Here is a 21,472-nt window from a genome sequence, read left to right as displayed (position 1 = left end):
GAACTCATACGCTGTTCCCTGAAAGATGAACCGCAGGTTCTTCCTGTGCGCTGGTTTTATGGGGATATGGATATAGGCTACTTTGAGGTCCACCATGGTGAACCAGTTGCCCAGCCTGATTGACTGCAACAGCTGTTGCATCGTCAACATTTTGAACCTCCTTCGCCTCAGGTACAGCTTGACCTGTCTGAGGTCGAGGATTGGTCTAATGCCCACCATCCTGTTTGGACACTAGGAAGTACCTGGAGTAGAACCCTTCCTCCAACTATCATGTGAATAGCCTGTTTATTTTTTTAACTCCACTGATGTTGGTCACGCCTCGAAAGGGAGGGGGACTGTGCTTGAATTGCAGAGAGTAGCCGGTTTGAACGGTAGTCAGCACCCAGATGTCCGTGGTGCACTGACGCCAATACTTCAGATGGCTCCCTGAGAAGAAGCCCCAGGTCTGTGGCAGCAAACTCCTAGGGCTGCTGCTCGGCTTGAGGCTTGGCCTGAGGCTTTCGTCTCTGTGCTGGGAGGCGGAACCTATTAGTGGCAAGCAGCCAAGGGCTGGTTCTGAACACTACCTCTGGCAGGCTGCTGGTTTGTGCACTGGAGGTGGTCGCTTGGGAAGCAGGTGAACCAGCTCCGTCGTGGATTCCTGCGCGCAATGAGAGCACCGCAGCATCTTGTCTACCGCAAGTGCAAACGTTTGCCCCGGTGTAAAAGGGGCATCCAACAACGGTGCTTTGTCCTCGTCAGGCACGCATACCTGGGAAAGCCAAAGCCACCTGCGTGCAGCTATCAACGCAGCCAGATTCCTGCCTACAGCCTGCCCATTCAGTTTTGATAGACGGAGCAGGTTCTGACTGTCAGAGAGGGACCTCAGCAAATAGAACGCTACTCATCTTCAACAGGCAGTAAGGGACGCTACTCATCTTCAACAGGCAGTAAGGGACGCTACTCATCTTCAACAGGCAAATTGGCCTTGCATGTGTTGCAGGGATAAAAAAACTCAGGCATGATGCAAGTAACAATGTACAGGTGCTGCCTCAATCTACTTATAGACAGCAACAGGGCAGGTCAAGACCCGAACAAGACCGTTTTGGTACCAGACCAGGGATGCAAGCACCGGTCAGTAGTGGGTTGAAACTGGGACAGTACCAGTTCGGTGACTGTAGCACCGGGTCGGTACGGTACCGCGGTCGGAAACTGAGGGAAGCCTGCTTGTTAGAGGTACTAACAGCCCTCGTAATGGTAATGCAAAAGCAAGTCACCAAAACGACAGCAAGATACTGTGCAATGAGATTGCCAGAAATCTCAACCAAAGCACGTATTCTGTAAAAAAAAAACAGATAAAAATATTTTTACATAGAAAACAGTAATAATTACAGTTCAGAAAATAAATGTCTCAACTTAAAAAGTATATTTTAATTTAACTCCAGCTGGAGCTAAGCAGTCTGTGAGGAGCGCACACCTGGGAAGGAGCGACTCAAGCCACTGGCTTCACGAAGGGCACAAGGTCGCTGCAGGACATAAAAAGCAACAGACTGTAGTACATAATTAATTTAAAAAAATGATTACAACGTAAATGAAATATTGCATAAATTATGTAAAAAACAACAATTAGCAAAAATTACAGTCATAAGCAACAAGTACAGTGCCTTGCATAAGTATTTACCCCCCTTGGACTTTTCCACATTTTGAAGTGTTACAACCGGGAATTAAAATGGATTTAATTAGGATTTTTTGTCACTGATCTACACAAAATAGTCCATAATGTCGAAGTGGGGAAAAAAATCTACATATTTTTCAAAATTATTTACAAATAAAAAACTGAAAAGTCTTGATTGCATAAGTATTCGCCCCCTTTGCTGTGACACCCCTAAATAAGCTCTGGTGCAACCAATTGCCTTCAGAAGTCACATAATTAGTTGAATGGAGTCCACCTGTGTGCACTTAAAGTGTCACATGATCTCAGATTAAATACACCTGTTTCTGGAAGGCCCCAGAGTTTGTTAGAGAGCATATCTAAACAAACTGCATCATGAAGACCAAGAAGCTATCAAAACAAGTCCAGGATAAAGTTCTGGAGAAGCACCAATCAGGGTTGGGTTATAAAAAAATATCCCAAACTTTGAACATCCCCCAGAGCACCGTTAAATCCATTATTAAAAAATGGAAAGAATATGGCACAACCGCGACTCCTAGAAAAGGCCGTCCACCAAAACTCAGTGACCAGGTAAGGAGGGCATTAGTCAGAGAAGCAACCAAGAGGCCAATGGTAACTCTGAAGGAGCTGGAGAGATCCACAGCTGAGATGGGAGAAACCGTCCATGGGACAACTATAACCTGGACACTCCACAAAGCTGGGCTTTATGGAAGTGTGGCGAGAAGAAAGCCATTGCTGAAAAAAACCCATATCAAATCCCGTTTGGATTTTGCCAAAAGGCATGTGGGAGACACAGCAAACATGTGGAAAAAGGTTCTCTGGTCTGATGAGACCAAAATTGAACTGTTTGGCCTTAGCGCAAAACGCTATGTGTGGCGCAAAGCCAACACTGCTCATCACCCTGAGAACACCATCCCCACGATGAAGCATGGTGGTGGCAGCATCATGTTATGGGGATGCTTTTCATCGGCAGGGACTGGGAAACTGGTCAGGATTGAGGGCAAGATGGATGGAGCCAAATACAGGGATATTCTAGAGGAAAACCTGTTTCAGTCTGCAAGAGACCTGGGACTGGGGCAGAGGTTCACCTTCCAGCAGGACAATGACCCTATACACACAGCCAAAGCTACGCTGGAGTGGTTTAAAAACAAGAACCTGAATGTCTTAGAATGGCCCAGTCAAAGCCCAGACCTCAATCCAATTGAGAATCTGTGGCAAGACTTGAAAATTGCTGTTCACCAACGCTCCCCATCCAACTTGACAGAGCTTGAGCAATTTTGCCAAGAACGGGCAAAAATTGCAGGATCCAGATGTGCAAAGCTGGTAGAGACTTACCCAAAAAGATTCACAGCTGTAATTGCTGCCAAAGGTGCTTCTACCAAGTATTGACTCAGAGGGGTGAATACTTATGCAACCAACAAATATCTTTTTTTTTGTTTAATTAACTTTTGTGTCACAATAAAAAATATTTTGCACCTTCAAAGTGTTAAGTATGTTGTGTAAATCAAATGGCAAAAATCCCAATTAAATCCATTTTAATTCCAGGTTGTAACACTACAAAATGTGGAAAAGTCCAAGGGGGGTGAATACTTATGCAAGGCACTGTACTGATCTGATACTAAGCTCCCCTGTCAGGTCAGTCTTGAAAGGTGCAGAGATCTGTGTGTGTAGTCCTTCTGTACCCTCGTGGGTGGGAATGGGCTCGGACAAGCAGCTTTGGTATATAATATTCAGGTTTTGAGGTCTTTGGGAGGTAAACACCCATTAGGTAATGGTTACATTTCGTACTTCAAAAGGGAACAGGTAATGAAACTCGATTGAGAAAATTAAAAACACTGTGGCGGTGGCAGCTCTGTAAAATTACATACACAAAAGTACAAGTTTTATTGTATAATACACATTATATGTACTGTGCAGTAGGTTAGGATACAATGTGATGGTCCTGATGACCAAATATTCATTATGTTTAATGATTAACTATTTAATTAAAAGTAAAAACTTTCACGAGTTAGGCAGAACATGTATTCATACCAAGTAAAAATGTGATTCATCAAAAAACAACCATTTTATGGACTAGAAAAAGCTAGGTACTGTATTAGGTCATGTATCACAATCAACGCCATTGTCACAATACTATGCATCATTGTTTATCACCCCTACTCAGAGGAAAATTGAGTTGTACATTTTCAGAAATATGAGATTATATTAAATTAACAGGCATAAAAAAGACAAAAGTGTTCACATACCTTGAGTCCGTGAAGGACTCAATTGAAATCCAGATGTGCAGGGATCATTTTGAGGAGGAAAGTACTGTCTTTGCCCTTTGTGGGAACTGGGTCCTCCACCTCTTGCATGATAACTGCTACATGCCTGTTTCGCTGAGAAAGACAAGACATTTTCAAGAGCAATGTTCACTTCTAGGACACATTATTTAAAAGACAAGTCATACCATACTTGTATTATTTAAAGAATACAGTAGAACCTGTCATATCTGGTTTAATTGGCTCCAGGGGTCCATCGGATATGTAAACATACCATATCTCAGAGGGAGTCATTATTCTACATTGTAGTTGCTTGTTTTTAGCTATTTTCGAGTTTTATGTAAATCGCTTTTTTCTGGGCTTTCGCTTTTTATATACTGTATGAAATTATTGTTTTCGGTTACTTTCCAAAATGCTTGGGTGGCTTTTTCTGTCAAAATATATATAGTAGTAACTCAACAGCACACTTGAGTTGTACCTTCTTGCTATTGCTGTCTTCCACAATGAAATCCTTATGGTCACGGGCACATTCTTCTGGGGTTTGTGTGTGCAGGCATTTTTTTACATTTCACCACAATTTGTAATTCTGTTTTAAATCCTCTGTATCCTAACTGTAATACAGCTTTATATACCACGATTAAGCCTCCATTTCTAATTGAAAATCTTGTTTTAAATCTTGCAAGCGAAGTCTCCAATAGAAATGTGCAATGCCCAGTTTTCATCACTGCAGTTCAGTTGGTAGCAGCATGTGTAAGTGACACATGCCAGAGGTCCATCGGTTAATCTTACAGGATCAGATATGACAGGTTTTACTGTACACTTTGTAAAAGGGGATGAAGGACAAAAAACAAGGCAGGAGAATGAGAAACAATGAAAAAAAGATTTATAATATTTTAAAATCAAGCTATTTACTAAATTCAAAAAGCTAATTAGACACCAGATTATCACAACCAGATGGTGCTGCGGTCAGGACAGCCACCAGACCAGTGGACTTCAGTGGTGTAATTGCGTAATAGAGAGGGAACCAACAGATGGATAGAATTAGAAACTAAAAAGATTTAATTCCTAAACTTAAACAACCACAAGACCAAGGATGGCAGTGCAAGAACAAAAATACATTAAAAGCACCCTTATTTTATTTTTGTAGTGATGTTACTTAGAATAGAAGACTTCACCATTAAAGGAAACCTAGGAAAGCTATGGTTATAGCAAAATATCAACTATGTCAAGAATTAACTGCAATTGTAGTATTTGAAAAGGACAGTGGATGGTTCAAGAGGAAAGCCCTGTTTGTCCTCAAAACAACTGCACAAAGCCTTGAAAGCGGAAGCAAAGATTAGTTACCACTACAATTGAGAGCACTTTAATATACACAGTAGATACATAGTGGGATAGCCTTGCTATTTATAAGAATAAAAAATATTATTTATAGCTTTTTTATAGCTTTTTATTATTGGACAATTTAATAATGATGACGTCATATCAACCGCATGAAGACATTTTCCCTCCCCAAAACACAGAGGCGGAAGTGTTTAAATCAACAAGTCATTTGTGTCAGTTGTGTGTTTCTACTTCAAGGTGGTCATTCCGTGCCAATTAAGATTTAATTTTGCCATCAGAAATGGAGCGAAGCACTGAAAACGTGCGTATTGGTACCGTCTACATGTCAGACTCCACTGATATGTAAACAACACCTGTATCTTTACATTTACACATCAGTCTGACAACTCCTTATGTGTAAATGTAAACAAAACTCATGTTTAATAGCTAAAAAGAAACATCTGTGACTTTAAATTGTGTATGTTTAATTGCGATATACTACCGTTATCATTGTCATAACCCTGGTTCTCTGAAATAGAAATGTAACCATTACTGTATGGATATTTAACTCCTAAAGACCCGGAAACCTGAAAAAGATATAGCAAAGCTGCTCAACGAGTCTGTGATACAGCCATGGCCCGCCCCCAAGGACATAAAATTACTGCGCTCACAGACCTCAACATCATTTTTCCTTTGAGCCTGCTGCAAATTATAGACGCAGCGACCTCGAAGGTGAATGGTTACAATTTTATTTCCGAGAGCCTGGTTTATGATAATAACCTAACGTTCCCTATCAAGTACGAAATGTAACCATTACCTAATGGGTGAGTGTGCCAAAGCCGTCGCAAGGGCAATATTGCAGAACGACTGGAATGCTACAAGGCTAAGCCAAGAGGCTGCCTTGTGCGTTACCATATCATCAAAACGATGTAAAAAAACAGGTCTCTAGTCGTTTGTTCTTCAGAAAAAGCTGAGAAAGCCATTTAATGGCCGAGTGAGATCGATAGGAGCTGAGAGAAGACAAAAAGAAAAAAAAAAGGGCGTACCTGAGCAATACAAATAGCCCCGGCACCACAGAGATAACACGGACATAAACAAACAAGATAGCTGCTTCTGCATCCAGCGCTCAAAGAATATCACTGACATTTGCAGAGCTTTTTGAGATGTTATAGTAATAAAATAATGACTTGGATCGCATTATTGAGGAGTTTGGTGATAAAACAAGTGATCAGGGGATGATTTATCGGTATGCACGACTATGAAGAGGTATGTGAAAAATATGGTGGCGGAAACTATTAAGCCTCTGAGGCAAGCAGCCACAGGCTGGTTCAGAACATCACCTCTGGCAGTCGGCTGGGCCGGTCTCTGAGGCTGCTGGGGCATAGGGCGAGCCAGCTCCTTAGTGGGTTCCTGTGCTGCAACATCTTTACTACTAATTGGGCCACCCGGCTGTGGTGCTGTGTCTCCATCTGGCACGCATGCCTGGGACAGCCAAAGCTGCCTATGTGCATCTACCAGCGCAGCCAGGTTTCTACCTACAGCCTGCTCATTGAGCTTTGACACATGTAGCAGGTTTTTGTTAACCAAGCACAGCTCAACCAGCTGTTGTGGTTCTCAGAGAGGGACCGCAGCAAATGCGACTGGTAGGCTACCAGGATGCTGCTCTAGTTCCCTAGCCATGCGGCGAACGCACTGGCTGAATAGGGTATCTTGAGGATCACCTCACTGACCCGGCACTGCTTGTTAGGGGTTGTAATTAGGCGACTGGACCAAGGCGGCAATAAAAGCCTCAACTGGCGGAAAAATCGGCCAGGCCCAGCTTCTCCGAAACATGCACCCCATATAGGGCTCAGCAGGAGTAAGGGACATAGAGCACTCATTAGAGCTGTGGGATAGCCGTTTCTCAAGCGTGCACTTGGAAAAAGGATCACAAAATATGCAGAAGCTGCGATTTGCCAGTGCCTCTTTGACGTGTTCTGGCCCCAGGCAGTAAGAGCACCTGCTGTGCTTGTCCTTAACAGGCAGACCGGTCTTGCAAGTCTCACAAGTCTCACAGGGATAAAACCAAGGCATGATGCAATGCAGTGTACAGTGTACAGTTAAAAAGTTGCTGCCTCAATCTGCCTATAGCTATCGACCCAAGAGGAGCCGATTTGGTGACTTCAGCACCGGGTTGGTACAGTACCAGGTCAGAACTGGGACGGTACCGGGTCAGTTCGGTACCGTTGTGGTGACTTTTAGCACTGGGTGGTACAAGAACGGCACCGGGATGCTACTGGTGCGGCAACTTCGGTCCCACTTCGGTACCAGCTTGGGAGCAGGTTGAAATGACTTAAAGCAACAACAATCGAAGCGAGTATCTCAGTCCTGCTCAGTGCTGCTGAGGCCTACAGCTGCCTACAGACCTGCACGTAGACACAAGAGTAATTAAACAATAAATAATATAAAAACGTCTCGTATGGTGCTAAAAACAAAAACGAGTACAGTACGGAACGGTACGGTACAGGTACGGTTACAAGGACGGCACCACACTGGATTTTTGGAGTTTTGCAAAAAAATTGCTGAAATAAATAATTGTAGACATCTATTTCTTGTAACTTTTTTTTTCCTCATCCACAAAAGGAATTTTTGCCACAAAAGATTTTTCCTAAAATTAATTGTTTTTGAGAAATTTCTATAAATTATAAATTTACATTGGGGTATGTAAACTTTTGACTACAACTGTACATCTACACACACAGTATATTGTTTGCAAAAATGTAAGTAAGATTTACAAAACAATATTAGGAATGATCATGTATTAAACATTAAATTATTTTAGGAGTCACACTATTATCCTGTCTCAGGATTACATAAAACCATGTACAAGAAGAGTTTCTCATAGCTGATTTTTAATAATTCGTGTACATTTATAAACAAACATGGTCCCCAGTGGCTCTTCTAGCAAAAGCACTCTGGTTCAAATCCTGAACGCACTCGGTTGCCAGACCTGGCTGGGGGCCCACAGGGAGCAATGCATTTGCGCTGTGATCTGTGATCTTTAGTCTTTCTGTTTTTAGTCCAACATTTGAACAGGGCATTTAAAATTGGGCAGAAAAACTGGGGTAAAATTAATAAACAATTAGTCAAAAATAAATAAATAACAACTGTGATTTGTTGTTCTTTAATAACCAAGAATGTGGATTCAAAATGAATGTAAGATTTACTAAGCAGATTTTTTTAAATTCATCTATATAAGGGCGTCTGCTAATAAATAAATAATAATAATGTGATTTCACAAATATTTTGAACAACTGCTTTATTAAAGACTTTGTTTAATGGTTTACTTCTAATATAAAAATAATATATTGTTTTTGCAACTGGTGGTAAATATTGAAAAAAATATTAACTGTAGATTACAGTTCCGAATTATGTTAATTAGTCAGCTATAATAACCATCTAATCTAGATATTAGATTAAACATGAATACACTAACTTTTTGGCAGGTATAGAAACTGCAAGCACTTTTGAGAGTGCTATGTTTCAAAGCAGCACAGACAGGAAAAAAATGTATTTTTGTTTACAACTAAATCGCCCTGGATAAGGGCGTCTGCTAAGAAATAAATAATAATAATAATAAAAAGAGTAGGGCAGATGAGAGCTGCAGGAGTTGGTAGCAGCAACAAAGCCACAAGTGACATGGCACCCTTCAATATCTCCTTCCTTTGTGTCTGTCAAAAGCATTTGGTAGATCGATACCAGTCCACTGTCCACCACTCATTAAAAAACCTGTAATATTCAGTGAATATGTGGGAGTTATCTTGTGAACAGATATCAGGGATAGAGCAGGTGGTTTCTTGGCACAGATGTGAAAATCCTAGAAAGGAACTATTTTCATGCCATTTGCTTGTGAAGCAGATTTGATACTGACCATAATGTAACAACCCTCCATGTATTTTCAAAGATGTAGTTATTAGAACAGAGTGAAGCCTTTTTAGATAGAATAATTACATTTTTTACATCAATGCATTAGTTGCTACTATGTAACGCTAATGCATTAAAAGGGTAAATGTTTTTTAAATTTGCAAAAAAATCTTTAAAAACTCTTCAAACCTGCTAAAGGGCCTCTTGGTTTGCTCTCAATGTTTCTCCTCTTTCTGATACATGTATTGGTGATGATAGTTTTCAGGTAATGAAACTGGATAATCAAGGACATCTGTAGAAATCATAAGAGATAATTATTATTACAATCATGCTCATAATTTACTATTTGAAACCAAATCTACAAATAAAAATGTGTAGATTTGGCTTTTGTCTCACTGGAAGGACAGCAACTCAGCCACTAGCACCATGTTGGGTATACGTATGTCTGCACATTCTCCATAGCCATACTACTAATTACACTGCCTAAATTGACATATTGTGGCTGTAGTAAAGAATTATATATGAGCAGTCTGAGCTTGTATTTATGAGATATTAGCAGTTGAACTAATGGCAACAGCTTCACAAAAACATAGCTCACTATACTGGGATGTAATTACTCCTACTGAAGCAGGGGTGTGCAATTTATAAAAGAAACGTATTGTCCATGGGACAAAATGCTGTAAAAATCTACTAGCCCTTCTTAAAAATCTAATTATTTTCCCTGTCGCACAAAACACACACAAAAAAAGCAGAATATAACTTGAAAGATTTTGGTTTTATTTACAGTAAACACAATCAATCAGTGATTAACAGAGGCAGATCTAGCCTTGTAGCTTGACTGGTTCACTAAATTCTACAAGATACACAAAAGGTTCCCGGTGACCCGACCTCACCTCAACAAATGTAAAACATACTTTAATGAAATGTTCCTTTTATTGCAGTTTGGAACACATTTGCTAGTACATTTATATAATATACTAAGAGTACAACTATAATAAGCAACAGTTATCCAAATACAAAAATAGCTTTTGCCTGTTTTTTTTTTCCAATCTTTCTCTATAAGCTGAATCCAGCTCCTGATGTCCAGGTCTTTTAGTTTGTTGCATCACAGATAGGAAATCATTGCCAACTATTGCTGTTGCTTTGTGCAATTCAGATTTTTCTTGACGTTCTTTCAGTTTTGTAACTGCTGAACCCCAGATTTTTAAAGGACATGTGTATAACCTGTATAGTTTCTCTGCATTTTTTACTATTTTTCTACCAAAATGCACACACTATTTACAGTAGGCGCCATCAAATTCTACAGACAAAATGTTATCATAACCCTGGTTCCTAGAAATAGAAATGTAGCTGTTACCTCATGGGTATTAATCCTTTGATACCGTCTAACCTGAATCGATATTCCAAAGCTACACGTAATGACTGTAATGCAGTTGTTCCTGCCCCCGAGGGCATAAAAGACTGCAGCCACTCAAAACATTAACATTTTTCCCTCAAGACTGCTGCAAAAGACGCAGCGACCTTGAAGGTTAATGGTTACATTTCTACTTCAGGGAATCAGGGTTACGATAATAACCTAACGTTCCCTTTCAAGTATGAAATGTAACCATAACCTCATGGGTAGAAATACCAAAGCTGTCGCAAGTAATATTGCAGACCAAGTGAAAAGCTACAAGGCTCGGCCAAGGCCACCTTGCGCATTACCATGAGGAACCCCAGTACAAGTAGCTAGGGCAAAAAAATTGAGGGGAACTCACCTCTAATTTTATGCTGCAAGGGTCAAGCTCGAGGAAGCCCTTAACACTCTTGTTCCAAACCCAGGGTTTTGTGGATCCATGACATTCAACCGATAGAACCGCATAAAAGTGTGGGGCGTAGCCCACACCGCTGCATCGCAAATGTCTCTGACAGATGCGCCCTGGAATAAAGCCCACGAAGTTGCCATGCCCCTGGTAGAATGGGCAGTGAGCTTCTCTGGAGGGGGCAAGTTGGCTCGTTCATATGCAGTCTGAAGCGTATTTGTGATCCATCTCGATAGACCCTTTAGACAGAGCTTTCCCATCGGACTTAGCCCCATAACAGATAAAAAAAAAACTGTTCAGACTGCCTCTTGTCCACATAATACGCTAGTGTCCGCACCGGGCAAAGCGTATGGCGCTGCCGCTCTCTATCAGTCTGGAAAGAAGGCGGATGAAAAGCCTCAAGCTCCACCGTCTGGTTCATGTGGAACGCTGAGATGGTTTTTGGAAAAAAGCAGGATTAGTGCAAAGTGTGACTATTTATTATATTATACTGATTTTAAGATGAGAAGCCGAAATGACTGCCAAATAGACCTTTAAATGTAGAGGGGGATTTCCCCTGTAAAAATTGCTGTATAACTGCTATGTGACAGGTTGTAGGCTCTAATCCCTTAGGCAGGCACCACATTTGAAAAACATCCCACTTGTACCCATACTGGGAACATGTGAACTGCACTCTGGCATTCTGTATAGTGTGAATGACTATTAGAAAACCCCAGATGGCTCAAATGGTGCCGTTCAGGAGGCAGACCCAGGCTTGATGGGTCGGGATGCCACAATGTCCCCCGCACCTGACTGAGCAGGTCGCTGCGTTTCAGTAGACTCCACGGCTAGCCTCTCAGGAGCTGTAACAGGGTTGAAAACCACAGTCTTCTGGGCCAATAAGGGGCTATTAATAACACCCTGGTCTTGCCTGATCTTTTCTAAACACAGCGGGAGCATGGCGAGTGGTGGACAGATGCAGCCTCGGCCACTGGTGTGCCAATGCATCTATTGCCAGAGGGTCCCCGGCTCCAGTTATTGAGAACCACGATCAATGGGTCAATTCTTGGGAGGCAAACAGGTCCCATTGGGGACTGTCCTTGAAAGGACAATTCGTCACACCGGGAAGATGTACTGCCCGTAGTGAAAGGAGGTGATGGTGCGCCCAAAGTAACAGTAACATAGCCGCTGAAATGTCACTACTGTGAGCTGAAAAATCTTCAGACAAGCAGCTATTCTCTGCACTCTGTCTTCCAACAGAGTGGACAACATGGTTTTGGAATCCAGACACACTCCTACTGTCTGTGAAGGTGTCTTTTGCAAAAGCTGGCTTTTTCCATAGTTCACTGACAGACCTAACTGGAACAAATAATCTGTGAGGAGTTTCATGTGAGCCCCTAACTGCGCTGGAGATTGAGCACAAATGAGTCAATCGTCCAGGTAATTGAGCACTCTAATGCCCCAAAGTCTCAATGGGGCCAGAATAGCTTCCATGCACTTTGAAAATGCACAGGGGGCTAAAGAGAGGCCGAACGGTAGAACCCGAAACTCGTACGCTGTCCCTTGGAAAGTGAACCTGAGGTACAGCGTTCCCAAAGAACGTGAAGCAGCAGGTGCTGTAGCTGGGTGACCCCAGGGTGAATGCACCTCAAAAGAGGAAATCCGGGTGTACTGGAGGAGACACCTGAGAGGGAATGGAATCATCCTCAAAAACAAAGAGTGTTTCCGTTTGTCATCTACAGGCCATGGAACATTCAAAACATCCGTGGCCCTTTTTATCAGTGGCAAAAGCTCAGCTGATAATGACACATGCGCTACTGGTGTTGCGCCATCTGAGTCACCCTCCTCAGAGGGGAACTCTTGATCAACTGCCTCATCAGAAGCAGCGATAGACAGCAGATCCTCTTGCTGCCACTCTGCATGTACACCTGTGACTGTAATCTTGCAGAGGGAGCAGGTGTAGCAGTGTGGTCGTGCAACAGCTCCGCTAACATGTTTCCCTGTTGGGAGACCGCCTCCCAGAGCTCATCCAGCTGCTCAGAGCTCTCCAATCTTGCATATGTCACAACAATGAAAACTCGGCATAATGTAGCCACAGTAGCACGTAATGCAAACAATCTTTAACTGTAATCGCTATAACAGTATAGCATATATTACTAGTACTCAAGGAGACTGTTGAACACATATGCAGCAATGCTGTTATGCAGCTGGCAGTGCCACAACAGTGGTAAATGACTCTAACCAGTGCTGATTAGATCAAAGATGGTACTGTCTTGTATCGAATGCTTAACACCTGCACTGCTTACTATAGTACAATGTACGGTACACATAGAACGTGTCTATAGTGCACAAGCACAGTACACACAGTACAGTGCAACAGTATGGTACAATGCACAGACTGTGCACAATAAGCACAGTGCAGTGCAGTATGGGTGGCAATGCACAGTATACACGGCATGGTATAAACAGTACAGTATAGTGCTAATGATATATTATACAGTATACACACAGTACAGTGCGACAGTATGGTACAGTGCACAGTGCAGTACAGTATGATGGGCAATGCACAGTATACACAGTACGGTATAAACAATATGGTATAGTGCTAATGATATAATATAATACCCAAAGTACGGTATATACAGTCAGTATATAGCTGTATAGCTTCTGGCTTAACACAAAACACAGCACTAAGACTGAAGAAGCCTGCTGTCAGCCGTGACAGCCTTCGCAATGGTACTGCAAGCAGAGACCAGAGCGGCAACAAAACAGAGTGGCGGGAACGGAAGCAGGTCTGGGACCTACAGTCACCACGGGAGCGAGACAGGGATGCCCACCTATAACGCTTTTTGGCTAACCACAGACTGAAACCCAAGGAAAGCCTACTGCTAGAACCCTAACAGTCTTCACACTAACTCTGCAAACAGATCTTAATGTGGTACAGAGACACTGTGGGAAAAGCTGCAAGCAGCTTGACCCAGCGTGTGCGTCTCTGTCAAACGCCGGACAGCTGAGCCCAGCTCTGTTGTATTTTTGTGAAAAAAGCAGAAAATACAACAGAGAAAACAATTTATTCTCACACAAAATAGTAAACAAACAGTTACTGTTATTTTAATATTTTTATTTTACACTTCAACCGATTATGAGAGAGCACCAGTTGCCGGCTTCACACGGAGCACAAGATCGCTGAGGGACTAACAAACAACCACGGCTACTAATTACTAATACATAAAATAAATCGCAATAAGTGATACGACACAAGCAAACAATCAGATATAACACTATGTGTACTTATCTGTTCTTAGATCTCTCTCTCTCAGGTCGGTGAAAGGAAAGATGACGAGGTTTTGAGTGACAGCGGTCTCTTTTATGCCCTTGGGGGCAGGCATGACTGCATCATGGGCACCACGTGCAGCTTTGAAATATCGATTCAGGTTAGACGGTATCACAGGATCAATACCCATGGTTACATTTCGTACTTGAAAGGGAATGTGTGTTTTCTTTTGTTTCTATTATATACTTTTTTCTTTAAACAGTGTACAAACATATTTTCTCATCTAACATCTTTTTTTGGGAGGGCAACATTCTTTCCCTGCACTACTCTCACTGAGAAAAAAATACATAAATTAATTAATGCATACATAAACACATTGCCATAAGATTTACAGTCTAATTTATTTAAAATAAAAATAAAATATTATACAGATAATCTCATATATAAGCATTTCATTTCTATCATTAAAAACAGATTTGTCAAGCCTCATGTTTTAATAGTTTCACAAATCAATGGATTGTGCACGTCCAATAAATAACTAATATCGCTTCTGTTCAAATCTAGTAAAAAAAAAAAAGTATATTTTTTTAACAGAGTTTAAATCTAAAACAAATATGTGAATGTGGTAAATAGCAAACTAGGTTAGCAACACTAAAATCAAAAGGAAAAATATATTTTTGCTAGGGAAAGTTTGTCTTGAAATGCTTCTAAACAGTAAACTTCCCTTCTTTTTTTTTTTTTTAACATCCCAACAAATACACGTTTTACCACGAATCCGCTAATACCTTAGCAACTATAGTGTTTTTTTTTTTTTTTTTTGTAACTTTACTAGATTGTTGCATTTAAATGTCAGGTTCATGTATTAAGAAAGCAGTATCACTTATTTACTAATTTACAAAAAACGTAAATACCGGTAATACATTAAATTTAAGAGAGTAGGCGTTGCCAGAAGCTCTCAGGCAGCCATTTCTGGGTTTCTTTGTAACCAATAGAAGATCAGGTTCTTCCACAGCTAGCCAATCAGAAGTGATAGGGTTGGGAAGTAAACATTTCCGCAATTCAGTTTTCAGAAACTTAGGTGGTTCTCTATAAATACCCCTTGGAGTGTCTTTCTAACAACCCTTTATACTGCAGACCTGATAGGCAGTAAATCTGCTAACTTGAACATTAAAAAAAAAAAAAAGAAGAATTTTCATTTTTCGGGCGGTATTTCGAAGGCATAACCACCTACCAAAATCGCAAAAAATGATTGGTTAGTGCTATGTACTAGGAAGACATACCACTTTGAATTATTAACATATCAGGTATGGTATTTTTGTTGTAGGGGTGGGAATAAATGATGCGCTTCAGTTTGACTGGCAACTCATTTGTGCTGCTGTGCCTTGGTGACCCCCAAATCAATATTAGTGAAATATATCAATTATATGTTACACTTATTAAGGAGACACGTTTGGTTTACGTTAAAATAAACATTTAATGGCCACATTTTGATATGTTGTAAACAAAATATTACCCTTTTAAAATGACTCCAACGTGTTTTACAGCAGTATGGATTGCAGCTGCTCAGTGGGTGCCTCACACTTTTGACAGGTGGTTTACAGAGAGAGATTGTGTTTTTAGAGGAACTTATTTTACAATCAAGTCAGTGATTTGCTATTTTAACAAAAAAAATGCAGCACACGTACATTTTTTTATTTGAATTGTGATGCTAATTTAATATAAATCACTTTTATTTTTTTAACTAAATAATGAGCAGATTTTTGAGCATTAACACTAGAACTACCGGACGTGTGTGTGTATACACACACACACACACACACACACACACACACACACTGAGTGTACAAAACATTAGGAACCTGCTCTTTCCATGAAATAGACTGATGAGGTGAATCCAGGTGAAAGCTATGATCCCTTATTGATGTAACCTGTTAAATCCACTTCAATCAGTGTAGATGAAGGGGAGACAGGTTAAAGAGGCATTTTTAAGCCTTGACACAATTGAGACATGGATTGTGTATGTGTGCCATTCAGAGGGTAAATGGGAAAGACAAAAGATTTACTGTACAGTAAGTGCCTTTGAACGGGGTATGGTAGTAGGTGCCAGGCGCGCCGGTTTGAGTGTGTCAAGAACTGCAACGCTGCTGGATTTTTCACGCTCAACAGTTTCCCGTGTGTATCAAGGATGGTCCACCACCCAAAGGACATCCAGCCAACGGCAGGCCAGTGGTCGAAAACAGCTCATTGATGAAAGGGGCCAAAGGAGGCTGACACGAATTGTGCAGAGCAACAGACGGGCTACAGTTAGTCAACTGACAGTCCAGTACAACATTGGTGCCGGAAGACCCATAAAAGAATGCACAACTCGTCGTACCTTGACACGAATGGGGTATGGCAGCTGACGACCTAACAGAGTTCCACTTCTTTCAGAAAAACACAAGAAACTGTGGTTGTAGTGAGCTAAGGAATGAAAACTCTGGACACTGGAGGATTGGAAAAACATTGCCTGGTCTGATGTATCCCGGTTCCTGCTGTTTCACACTGATGGGAGGACTAGGGTGTGGAGAAAACCACATGAGTACATGCATCCATCATTCCGCGTGTCAACATTGCAGGCTGCTGGTGGTGGTGTGATGGTGTGGGGTGTGTTTTCATGGCACACATTGGGCCCCTTGATGGGGAGCAACGTTTGAATGCCACAGGATATCTGAACATCACTGCCAATCAGGTGCATCCCTTCATGGCAGCAGTGTATCCATCTGCTAATGTATTTTTTCAGCAGGATAATGCCCCATGCCACAAGGCTAGGACTGTCCAGGAATGGTTCCACGAACATGACAGTGAATTCAGCTTACTGCAGTGGCCTGCCCAGTCACCCAATCTCAATCCAATTGAGCATCTGTGGGATGAGATGGAACAAGCTATTCGGAGTAGAGATCCACTACCAGTCAACTTGACACAACTGTGGGATGCGATGGAACAAGCTATTCTGAATAGAGATCCACTACCAGTCAACTTGACACAACTGTGGGAAGCATTGGAGTCAACATGGGCCAGCATCCCTGTGGAACGCTTTCAATACCTTGTAGAGTCCATGCCCCGACGAATTGAGGCTGTTCTGAGGGCAAAAGGGGGTGCAACTCAATATTAGGAAGGTGTTCCTAATGTTTTGTACACTCAGTGCGTGTGTGTGTGTGTGTGTGTGTGTGTGTGTGTGTGTGTCTATATATATATATATACATATTTTTTATTGTGACACAAAAGTTAATTAAACAAAAAAAAGACATTTGTTGGTTGCATAAGTATTCACCCCCCTGAGTCAATACTTGGTAGAAGCACCTTTGGCAGCAGTTGCAGCTGTGAGTCTTTTTGGGCAAGTCTCTACCAGCTTTGCACATCTGGATCCTGCAATTTTTGCCCATTCTTCTTGGCAAAATTGCTCAAGCTCTGTCAAATTGGATGGGGACCGTTGGTGAACAGCAATTTTCAAGTCTTGCCACAGATTCACAATCGGATTGAGGTCTGGGCTTTGACTGGGCCATTCTAAGACATTCAGGTTCTTGTTTTTAAACCACTCCAGTGTAGCTTTGGCTGTGTGTTTAGGGTCATTGTCCTGCTGGAAGGTGAACCTCCGCCCCAGTCCCAGGTCTCTTGCAGATTGAAACAGGTTTTCCTCTAGAACTTGCCCTCAATCCTGACCAGTTTCCCAGTCCCTGCCGATGAAAAGCATTCCCATAACATGATGTTGCCACCACCATGCTTCACCGTGGGGATGGTGTTCTCAGGGTGATGAGCAGTGTTGATTTTGCGCTAAGGCCAAAAGGTTCAATTTTGGTCTCATCAGACCATAGAACCTTTTTCCACATGTTTGCTGTGTCTCCCACATGCCTTTTGGCAAAATCCAAACGGGATTTGATATGGGTTTTTTTCAGCAATGGCTTTCTTCTCGCCACTCTTCCATAAAGCCCAGCTTTGTGGAGCGTCCGGGTTTCTCCCATCTCAGCTGTGGATCTCTCCAGCTCCTTCAGTTACCATTGGTCTCTTGGTTGCTTCTCTGACTAATGCCCTCCTTACCTGGTCACTGAGTTTTGGTGGATGGCCTTCTCTAGGCCGCGGTTGTGCCATATTCTTTCCATTTTTTAATAATGGATTTAACGGTGCTCCGGGGGATGTTTAAAGTTTGGGATATTTTTTAATAACCCAACCTTGATTGGTGCTTCTCCAGAACTTTATCCTGGACTTGTTTTGATAGCTCCTTGGTCTTCATGATGCTGTTTGTTTAGATATGCTCTCTAACAAACTCTGGGGCCTTCCAGAAACAGGTGTATTTAATCTGAGATCATGTGACACTTTAATTGCACACAGGTGGACTCCATTCAACTAATTATGTGACTTCTGAAGGCAATTGGTTGCACCAGAGCTTATTTAGGGGTGTCACAGCAAAGGGGGCGAATACTTATGCAATCAAGACTTTTCAGTTTTTTATTTGTAAATAATTTTGAAAAATAAGTAGATTTTTTTCCCCACTTCGACATTATGGACTATTTTGTGTAGATCAGTGACAAAATATCCTAATTAAATCCATTTTAATTCCAGGTTGTAACACTACAAAATGTGGAAAAGTCCAAAGGGGGTGAATACTTCTGCAAGGCACTGTATATGTTTGTGACTCAGTTTTTTCATCTTTCTTGGTACACGTGAGGGACACCTGTTAGAGCATGAGACTTGGGGGTGGTGTTGTAGTGGTGCGGTTAACCAGATATTGCCAAAGCGTTGCACTTTGGGTTAGAAGCATGAAATAATCATTAATATGCTCTGAACATTTTCGGACATGGAACCACCCTCTCAGATCTTCCTAAGTGGAAAGATTTTAAACTTTTATCTTTGTGTAGTACATAGCGGAAAACTGAAACCACACTAAAACTACTTACCTAATTGATCATACATTGTTGTTAAAACAGGTTATAACAAAAATACAATTAATGTAAAACCTATATTTGTTACAAAAGACATAAATGTTTACAGTACACAACAAAATATTCACCTATTACCATATTTTCTATTATCATATTCAACAGTAACCTGGCAGAACAAAATGAGCACAATTGTACTGTCAAGCAATGGCATCTCCATTTAACTCATCATGGAAGCAGTTTCCTGAACAGTTACAGAGAGCAGTACATTTGAGGCTGGCCTTGTAGCATTTGCACAGGCCTCTGTATGCCTTCTTACAGCTACAGTGTACCAGCTCATTGCATGCGTCATGAGTGTGACGTAGGGTTGTCCACATTGGTTTCCATCCAGAACCGTCACTCTTCTGCCAACCCCAGTCTGCAGGACTGGGCATCTATGGATCCCTTTGTAGTGCCTGTCCCCACATATGTCCTGCCTGGTAGGCTGCATGCACGCTGTGCTGTTTCAGAGCTGCCTGTGTTGGTGGGATGTTGTCCAAGGCCCATGACCTTCTTGAAAATAGCTGCTGCCTAGTCTTATTGACCTTACACAGCCCACTCATTATCATACATCAATACAACACATTTCTCTATGAGAACCATTACATTGTCTGGAATGTGTCGTGGGGCTACAGCTAATGTCAGAAAAGCATCTGTCACATCGGGAAAGGCATTCCATGTGTCCCATGTGGTCTTCTTGCCTTTTACAGCAAAGAACGAGACTGTCACACCTGGTAAATGCATGAAACACCCGGTAAATGCATGAAAAATGTCTTTGCTTTCCATGAACCTAATACTGCTGCAATGTCATGTGCAGCAATGTACCTGAAGTGTTTGCCTACACCAAAAGAATATCCATACTTCAGTAACTGGAATGTGTTGTATGTGAGCCACTATGATTGCAATCACATCTGTGTCTGCTGTCCTGACTGTGATCCCTTGATGTCCATTGTGTGCTGCATCTGACACATGCAACATTGTGCCTGTGTCTGCTTCTTCGTGCATACATGGTTCTATGGTACTTCTGTCCTCCCTAACGGGTGAACTCAGTATTACTTCACCAAGAGCACTGTACACTAATTTGCCATCCACATGAATCAAGGCAACTTGTTCTGCTAGAAGATGGAACAGTTCTGTTTTGTTTTCATTCATACGCAGAAAGCTTTGCCAATTTCCTGGCACATGTGAAGCGGGAACCACCCTTCTTCTCATTCCTGTACCTCTTTTCTCTCACACAGCTGCCTTCAGACTGTCCTGTTTTTACACATCCCAAACAATGTCCAACCTGTCCACTAACTGGAGCTGTGTTATGATGTATGGCATGAATACAGTATCTATGTAATCCTGGAATGTCTTCGATGTGCCTGGTCACAGCATTTGAACTACTACAGCATCATCCAATACAGCTGCATTCACTTGTGGGGTGCTTTCTGGAGCACGGGAAAGAGCATCTAGTGACACAAGAAGATCTGCTTTTGTGCCAGATCGCATTTCACCCAGCTTAGACAGTGATGGGGGTGAAGGTTGATTTTCATGTATGAAAAACTACTCCAGATTAACATCCTGGGACTGGCATATAATGTACAGCCGTGAGAATAAAGCACAGGCATCCTTCAGAGCTGCTACCTGCGTTTTCTGTTTTAGAGGAGTTATTTTTCGGGAAAACGGTGGTAACTTGTTTTTGTTCTGCAATTGGTTTGGATTTCTCCACAAATCTCTTGATAAAGAGGTCATATTGTGCCTGGCCCACTTTGAGCACATCTTTGACTGTTTGCACTATATCAGTGTCCATGATGTCTTTGGTATCCAATGTGAAAAGATTACCACTATCCTCATTGAAAGGGTTCCCCATTTCTTCGAAGACAGTGACCAGAGCTATAACATCCTTTGCACAGGATACCTGTATACTTGGTACATGGCGTTTTGTGGATTCTTTGCTGCTACTGGTGTCCTCAAATTCTTGGATAAGCCAGGATACCTCTGGTCCTGCAATCATCCAACGTCTAAGTGCTATTGGATTCTCAGTCAGCCCTACTGCGCCTCCATCTGCTTTAACTAAGGCGTTGACTTGTTCATGTGCCTGGTCCAGTGCAATTGCAGAGAATGGACGCTTTGTCTTGTGTGCCACAAATCCCCCTAAGCAAAACTGCTCACAGATTGCCGAGTGCCTGGCTGATAAAGAGCACATACAGTGCTGAGAAAAAGTTTGTGAACTCCTTAGTATTTTCACATATTTCAAACCTAAAATGTTATTAGATCTTAATCTAAGTCCTAATAATAGATAAAGATAACCTGATTAAACAAATGACACAAAAACATGATACTTTTTC

At 41.7% G+C, this 21,472-nt stretch overlaps 1 protein-coding gene across 4 annotated transcripts in view; it reads right to left on the bottom strand.

The window, feature by feature from the left end:
- The window catches only part of fam120b (family with sequence similarity 120 member B), a 78,408-nt gene that overhangs the window by 1,825 nt on the left and 55,111 nt on the right, over positions 1-21,472 (bottom strand). For 3 of the 4 annotated variants that reach the window (XM_034005144.3, XM_034921384.2, XM_034921383.2), the window contains exons 8-9: positions 9,325-9,427; positions 3,898-4,029 (exon numbers count right to left, since the gene is read on the bottom strand). In XM_034005144.3, coding sequence (XP_033861035.2) covers positions 3,898-4,029; positions 9,325-9,427 — 235 coding nt within the window. The remainder of the gene's footprint in view (positions 1-3,897; positions 4,030-9,324; positions 9,428-21,472) is intronic. The other variant, XR_004663491.2, reaches the window with a different exon arrangement.

This window comes from Acipenser ruthenus, chromosome 5 (assembly GCF_902713425.1).
Source record: "Acipenser ruthenus chromosome 5, fAciRut3.2 maternal haplotype, whole genome shotgun sequence".
Classification (NCBI taxonomy): domain Eukaryota; kingdom Metazoa; phylum Chordata; class Actinopteri; order Acipenseriformes; family Acipenseridae; genus Acipenser; species Acipenser ruthenus.
Note: the sequence above shows the minus strand (reverse complement) of the source record. Positions and strands in the feature narration are given on the sequence as shown.